At 32.7% G+C, this 7774-nt stretch overlaps 1 protein-coding gene across 2 annotated transcripts; it reads right to left on the bottom strand.

The window, feature by feature from the left end:
• Window positions 1–542: 542 nt before the first annotated feature.
• On the bottom strand, window positions 543–7163 carry LOC116803612 (thyrostimulin alpha-2 subunit-like). Of its 2 annotated transcripts, XM_032727645.1 has the most exons (4): window positions 6993–7163; window positions 852–1103; window positions 733–776; window positions 543–674 (listed from the first exon to the last, which is right to left on the bottom strand). In XM_032727645.1, the coding sequence occupies exons 2-4, from the start codon at window positions 1069–1071 to the stop codon at window positions 582–584; spliced, it is 357 nt and encodes a 118-aa protein (XP_032583536.1). In that variant the 5' UTR covers window positions 1072–1103; window positions 6993–7163; the 3' UTR covers window positions 543–581. The 2 variants fall into 2 exon arrangements, with proteins under 2 accessions (XP_032583536.1, XP_032583535.1); XM_032727644.1 differs by lacking the exon at window positions 6993–7163 and having other exon boundaries at window positions 733–1088.
• Between the last annotated feature and the right edge of the window lie 611 nt (window positions 7164–7774).

Genomic DNA, 7774 nt, shown 5'->3' with positions numbered 1-7774 from the left:
TCCCCCTCTCTCCCTTGTACACTCGCGGTTAAGTTAAGTCGCTCATTAATCGCTTTCTTAACCCATGCATTTTCCATAAAACAAAATCGATTGAAATCTCTTGAAAACAATAAAAGTCTATATTAAAAGACAAATTATGAAAAAAAAATAAAACTGTTATAGCTGAAAGGAAAATTATCTGATATTGAACTTTACCTGTCGTTGACCGAAAATCTTGAAAAATAAATAATTATCATATAAACGATAATAATTTCCTTATTAGGCCTTGTGAATAAGTCCGCCTGTTGTTAAAAACTTGTTTCTTAAGGTTTTTGTGAATGAAGCCTTTAGAAACCAAAAAAAAACCAAAGATCAGACCAATATGACACTATCGCAGAATTGCTGGTTTTAAGGCTACATTAAATAGCAAATCAAGATTTGTGTTGTGTATCGCTCAACAGATTTTAGAGACTGAAGCGAATTACAGAGTTCCCTTAAATAAGTCATTATCTTGCTTATTTATATTTGTTATTATGTTATAATTAAAAACGTAAATAAAAAGATTATTAAGAAATGGTTCAGGTTTATTATTCTGCTCTAGTCTAATCCTTTTTGCAGTGATAACAACTACACGACAATGCACTATTAAAAGTCACATTTTGTATTCCTTCAATACATAGCACACGTCGTTGTATCTGAAACGATTTTAGAAATTCTATATAAACTCAATAGGGATCTCAAGGCAGAACCCACCTCCTCCGATTTCATCATGTTGCAGCATTGGCCAACGCTCACCACTGGTTTGGGGGGTTTGAATAAAACAGAAAGCGATGAACCCATCATTGGAATTGAAGGTACCGAGAAGGACTCACAGAATCCGCGACACGCATTAGTTGTTATGTTGAATTCGACACAATCAGGTATAGTAATTTTTCGAGTATTTCCAACTATGTGGCACCCAGGACGCAGCCAAGCGTCCTTTCCCATTGAGTTACTATCACACAGCAAAAGCCAGGGAATGCAGCAAACAAGCACCAGCAGTTGAGACGACCTCATCTCGACAACTGTTGAGATTGGCCAAGGCTTTGGCATTTAAAGTGTCACGGTATCGTGACGCCTGCGTACTAAAACGAAGTCAAATTAAATATAGGGTTGGCTATTAGGGTGAGAGGGAAAAACAACTTAATTTATTATTCATACAAAATTAGAAAAGCGCTATAATATTATTGGGGCAAACGATTAAATGTAAAAAAATATTTCTTAGGTTATAAACCAAACCATTTTTATACATGTTACTCGTAGAGTTAGAGGGTATACTAGATTCGTTGAAAAGTATGTAACAGGCAGAAGGAACAGTTTCCGAATATATAGCCGAGTCGATCTAGCCCTTCGTCTGTCCGTATAAACGTCGAGATCTCAGGAACTATAAAAGCTTGAAGGTTGAGATTGAGCATACAGATTAGAGATAAAGACGGCAAAAGTGTTGCCACGCCCACTCTAACGCCCACAAACCGCACAAAACTACCAACTCCACACTTTTTAATCATTTTTCGACATTTTTTCCATAATTTTATTAGTCTTGTAAATTTCTATCGATTTGCAAAAAACTTTTTTTCACGCCAATTCTAACGCAATAAGGCCGCCAAGCCAGTCACGACAACACTTTGAACAATTTTTGAATAATTTTCATATTATTCCCCAATATCTATATCCCAGAAAAATGATACAATTTCGTGTTCGCATTCACACTAGCTGAGTAACGGGTATCTGGTAGTCGGGAAACTCGACATCTTATTAATAGCAAAGGGTGAGAGTTATCAGTTGAACGTTTATATAAAATATTTTATATTGCAAATAATTTGATGACGTAAATTTAGCGTTCAACATTATTTTTATGCATTTTTATCGGTAATTGATAAATATAGTTAAATTAATGTTTGACCCTTTATATGCGATAACTTTATTTATGAAATTTGGATATCGATTTGGGTCATAAGGCGTTCTTAGCCAATTGCTTTAATCCGATTTCCATTTAGTATGATACAGGTCTAAACAATCAACCAGACTTCAAGTGCTTGTGTGGTCACTTATGAGGTCTGTACTCAACTGCCAAATCCGAACTTTATTTCACATGTTCTGTCTCTTATCTTAATTCTTATAATAGCGTAAGCTTGTACATGTAGGTTACAATTAAGGATATACGAATAGGGGTATTTTTATATATGTGTCCTCCACCAATAGTTAACAATCTTAATTGTAGAAGTACATCGTTAAACGCTATAAAAGAGAGAATTCAGTACTTAGGTAAGCCAAACCTTATTATAAACAACAATAAAATTAAATAATTTTACAATATACAGATTAGTACTTACGACCCCATTCAAAACAAAAAGGGAACTCAGATGTTGAGAGACTACAAGAATGAGCTAGTACAAAACTACAATCAAGATGGAAACTACTTTAAAGGAAATACAAATTTCAAAATTAAATAAGTTTTTATTTATTTAATAAAAAATAACATTGTCGAAGCTTTTCGTGGAGGAGTCATTTATAAAAATATACCTATTCGCGTACCCTTAATTGTAACCTACAAATTAAAATTGTTACTATTTAATTACTTAAAAATATAATTTTTATTTTGTATTATTTAATATTTATTCGGTAGTAGACTTTTTCACTTACACGATCTCATCCCGATTCAGGCTAATCTTCTAATTCTTAATCCTGATCCAATAAACCTCGGCTTTTGATTCTAACTTTTTGAACATATAACTTTATTACAAGACACTTATTCTTCTCTAGTGTTTCATTTGTAAGCCGTTCTTTCATTTCTCCCGAATCAGACTTATCTTAAAATTCTAAGTCCTAATCCAATCAACCTCTGCCAGAGGGTTTTCTTTGGAAACTTTCGATAAAATCTTTATGCAGAAATTATTTCTCTGTATTGTGAAATTGAAATTTGCTGACTGATGCAGTTTGATTGAAGCGCAATAAGTTATTCATGGCTTGATCTCCAAGTGGAGGTTGTTTTTACACTCCCTTTTGGTTATTTATCGGGTGGTTAAGTGTTGGCGTGTTGGCAAAGGCGAGCTAAGTGTTAGCGTCTATGACACGGGTAAAGGCAATGCTGCTGAGATTGGTATTTGAAATTTGTTTATCACTTGGGGAAGATTGCTACATATATGGGTTGGATAACGCTCTCCCTTCTAAAATGACGCGTACCGCTTCAATATAAATTTCGGTTAAACGCTCTCTTAATTCTGTTACAAATTCTTTCTCAGTATTTGGTTTTTCTAGTTCTGTCCGTTTTAGTTTGTTTACAAATATAATATTTCTGAATTTTATTGTTAATGTAGTAATCAAATACAACATGATTAAAATAAATAATATAAATGAAATTGATATTTTCCAATTGTAAATTTCAATAAATGGGCTTAAAATATTAATGTTGTCAAGAGTAAGTTCTGAGTTGTTGGATTTTATGTAATCTGATATTTCCAGATTCTTAAAGTGGTTAATAGTTATGTACTCAAGTTTTCTAAATTGGTGTATGAAATATTATTTACTGTAGTTGTGCCGTTGAATGTTATTAAATATGACCCGTCTAAATGAGAATTGTTTACAATATTTGTTGAAATTACGTTATAATTTAAATAAGCTTTATATGTTTTGATCTGGCAACGCTCAATTATAGCTTAAGAAGTCATTGTGAAATTCCTATTACTCAGTTTTATTAAACCGTCAACTACACCACTACGTTCTTGTGTTTATTTGCTCGGTCGGTTTAGAAGCAAATAACGGTAAATACGTACGGTAAATATCTAACAATATTATTTCCATTTATAAGAATGGCACCTTCTTGAATGATATCTATATTCTTTTTTTCTCGTATTTTAGTGGAAATTGATTTCTCTCCATTTAGTAAGCGGGTAAAACAAGTTTTATTTTTACCTAAAATACCATTGTTATTAAAAAGATCGTTCTTAAAATTAGATATTTCATAGAAAGTATTTTCGCATTTGGCGACCTGATTGCTTATTAGTAATTTTACCATCTTTATGTGAAATGGATCTGGCATAATAAATTTCGCATCTATTTGTTATTACAGGGTACTTGATATAAATAATTAAGAGTTCTTTATGTAGTACATTTTTGAATACGGAGATATCCATTAGATCTGCAATAATTACAGACGTGATAATTAGTGATTTAAACGGATCACCTTTTGGGCCGCATCTCAAAAACACAGTAAAGAAATGTGGTCACAGATCACAACAGATGAGATGGCTCATGAATAGAAGGATCACTCTTTCGCTGAGGTGCAAAAGAGCTGTTTATGCGCACTGTATCGTACCGATGTGGTTATACGGGATCCAGATGGTATTCCTGGTATGTACGTAACTCCACACTCCATAAAGACCTCAATATACACACAGTTAAGACACAAATTGGGAGACATACATGTCGATACAGTGACAGATTACTTAGCAATAGCAGTCTTCTTGCAAGACGTCTTATCCCCGCTCGAGCTCTGAGACGACTCAAACGGCAAGGCTTCGCCAAGGCAATTGGGTAACAGTAAAAACTCTTCACTCATGTTCCTAATTCACTTATTTTAATAGTGTTTCGTAATTCCTAAGAATATTAATTATTATGAATATTATATTATGAAATTAATCATATCAGCTGTGGCAAAATTAATTCGATTAATTGTAGTTCGTAAGTAATTTCTCATTTCCCGATTCTAGATCGATTATTTCTTTATAAAAACTTAAATTAGTTACGTGGAATAAGTCGGCATATGATTCATAAGTAAGAACATGCTTTTTGTCTTTGAACAGGAAAATTCGTGATTGGAGTAATCAATTATTTCTGAAGTGGTTATCATTACGATTGGTGTTAAAAGTAATAAGAAATTCATTTTCTGTAATTTTAAAAGAAATATAATATTTGTCTTTGTGAATAATTCTGTTTCTACTATTGATTATTATTTTGTTAGGTAAGTTTTCCTTATCAACTTGTTTCTTATATCTTGTTTTTAGTTTTTTTCTTTCTCCATGTTTCTTTTTATAAACTACCAGACCCACATGATAATCTTCTCTTCTAACATCCTTGTTTGTAACATTTTTTCTTGAGTGTTCTTAAAATTTTTTTTTTTTTTTTTTTTTTAATATTTCGCACGGGTCCCACGGCCACACCTCCCGCCCAACCGACCGAGGGGCGCTGCCGTGTATCGTACGGCTCGATTCGCGAGAAGATATAGACGCGATATAAAAAATAGAATAGGAACGAGGAAATGAATATAATGTGGAATAACTATGTTAAATATTAGTCTTAGTAGGATCTAATTATGTAATAGAAAAGATAAAATCGATTGCTTTAATAGCGGCAGAGAGTCAAGATTACAGATAATAGGATAAAGTCTATTATAGTCAGAACATAAAACTCTGTAAGGGTCATGCAACTCATAATTAGATCTACAATGATTTAAGATAAGGGGTATATAGTTTCTAGTGACTCTACTTAGAACCGGGAAGTTAAGCCGACTAATCAAGTCGGGACTCTCAAATTCCCCCCGAATAAGCTTACAAATAAAGACTGTTCCAAGCATAGTTAACCGTAGAACTAGGGACGGTGAATTAATTAAAAGTAGTCTACTGGAATAAGGAGGTAATATACGGTTTGCATCCCAACTTAGGCGCCGCAAGGCAAAAAGTAAGAAGTTTTTTTGGACCGATTCAATGCGGTCCGAGTGGACTGCGTATTGTGGACTTCAAACAGGTGATCCGTACTCGAGAATCGGACGGACTAACGAAATAAATAAGGTTTTAGTCAAGTAAGGGTCTTCAAATTCCTTAGACCACCTTTTTATAAAACCAAGCAATGTTGAAATGTTTTTGTGCTTAATTTTATTATAGAGAATATCAAAAGGTTTTTGACTTGTTGTAGAATGAATGCTCTTATTGAATTCTTTTGCGGCTCTAATAATTATTTCTGAATTGTCAATAAGATTAAATTCTTCCTTAATGCAACGAGCTAATTCTGTTAATGTTGAATGTGTCCTTTCAACAGGTACTGGGGTCTGCGAAAGGTAGAGTTAAACCGCATTATTGTGCAAAGGAAATAAATTGAGCAGAGTTGAAGCTTGGTTCATTATTAGTCATAATTACTTTGGCGTAGGGAAATTGTTGAAGTAATTCCATTACTTTATTCTCGATGTTTAGTTTATTTTGAATTTCTTTTACTACTAGGTATTTTGAATACGCGTCAATGCAGGTTAAGAAAATAAAATTTTTCGCGTTATAAATATCTAGGTGTATATTTTCTCCTTCTTTAGTTTGAACAGGAGCTTCCCCAATAGGAATTTTAATTGTCTGTTATATTTATTTTCGTTGCAAATTTAAGAATTTTTTATGTATTCCTTTAATTTGATAAATAAATTTGACCAATAATATAATCTATGGATTTGTTTGTAATTTTCGTCTAGTCCTCTATGAGCTCGACTATGTGTTTCTTCTATTATGATAGCCTTATCTTCATTATTCTCTACGTCCTGCAGAAATATTTTGGTAAAAAGAAATTTGTTACTAAAATTATTTTTTAAAGTTAATTGGATATAATAAGATTGTATACGTCCCCGTTGTTAATAAGAGTTGTTGCTGAAACTGAAACATACATTCAGAATGCTGTGTATTTTGATATGAGCTTGATTGTTCTATATCGCTGATTGTAATATTATTTATTTTAATTCGATATAATGCGTCACCTACATTTGTTGTTGAAAATACAAAAGTCACACTTATACAAAGTTGTGTGTATGTGGAGAGTGAGTGCAGTTGTATCGGTTGCTTAAATAAAATTATTATTGAATAGTTAGAACAACAAAAGGGTTTCACTATTTGGTTATGGGCTGGCTTATAATATACATACTTAAAATAAATAAAAGTAAATTTTCTTATTTAAATATATGTATTTTTTGAACAAAGCCGATATGTGCTTTGCGAAATACATACAAATTATTGTTGAATAAATTTTCAATATATTTATTAGTGTATGTTTATTAATTATATTAGGGCTTGTGCGGTCTGCACTTAATGAGGCGAATTGTAAGTACGTGGCGATGACCGACGCTTCTAATCTCCCAAAATCGACTGACTTAAGTATAGCAAGAGTTCTTATCTCTAAAGCTTAATCTACTAATAACAAGGTACTGTTTCTTATAGGTAAAGATCGATCTATAAATAGGAAAAAAACTTGAGGCTTACGACTATATTTCGTCTGTTTGGTGATTGTGTTAACTTACATATGTATGTATAACGATACACAAAAACGTTTGGTTGTATATACATAAGTGTAAAAGCAGTACAGCAACGAAAAGCGATTTTAAGAAGCGCAAGGCAAACGGAGAAACAAAGAAGAAAAAATAAGAACAGTCAGTTTTATCATCGCAACGACGCGTGGTCAAAAGTCAAAAGAAAAAAAGACATGGATAAAGGAAAGAGGAATATAAAGCCGTTTAACGGCGAAAAATATTCAATTTGGAAATTCCGAGTAAGGGCACTGTTAGAGGAAAACGATTTGTTAAATGTAATTAAGAAAGAACAAACAGAAGTAAGCGAAAAAGTAAGACGGGTAGAAAGAAATGTAAAGGGGATCATAATAGAATATTTTGGTGATTTTTTGGTGATTTCTTTTAAGTTTTGCCAACAGTGGAAATTCGGCAAAGCAGATTTTTGAAATATTGTATACTATTTATGAGCGTAAAAGCTTGGCATCTCAACTGTCACTACGCAAG

Source organism: Drosophila sechellia, chromosome 2L, assembly GCF_004382195.2.
Source record: "Drosophila sechellia strain sech25 chromosome 2L, ASM438219v1, whole genome shotgun sequence".
NCBI classification, from domain to species: Eukaryota; Metazoa; Arthropoda; class Insecta; order Diptera; family Drosophilidae; genus Drosophila; species Drosophila sechellia.
The sequence above is the reverse complement of the archived record's forward strand: the minus strand, read 5'-3'. Positions and strand labels throughout refer to the sequence as shown.

Excerpts from the sequence above, each read along its gene's own strand:
- LOC116803612 (XM_032727644.1), bottom strand. The coding sequence starts at position 1,071 with ATGCCAAAGCCTTGGCCAATCTCAACAGTTGTCGAGATGAGGTCGTCT. Across the intron at positions 675-732 it reads ACATGATGAAATCGGAGGAG|ATACAACGACGTGTGCTATG; the intron begins GTGGGTTCTGCC and ends AAATCGTTTCAG.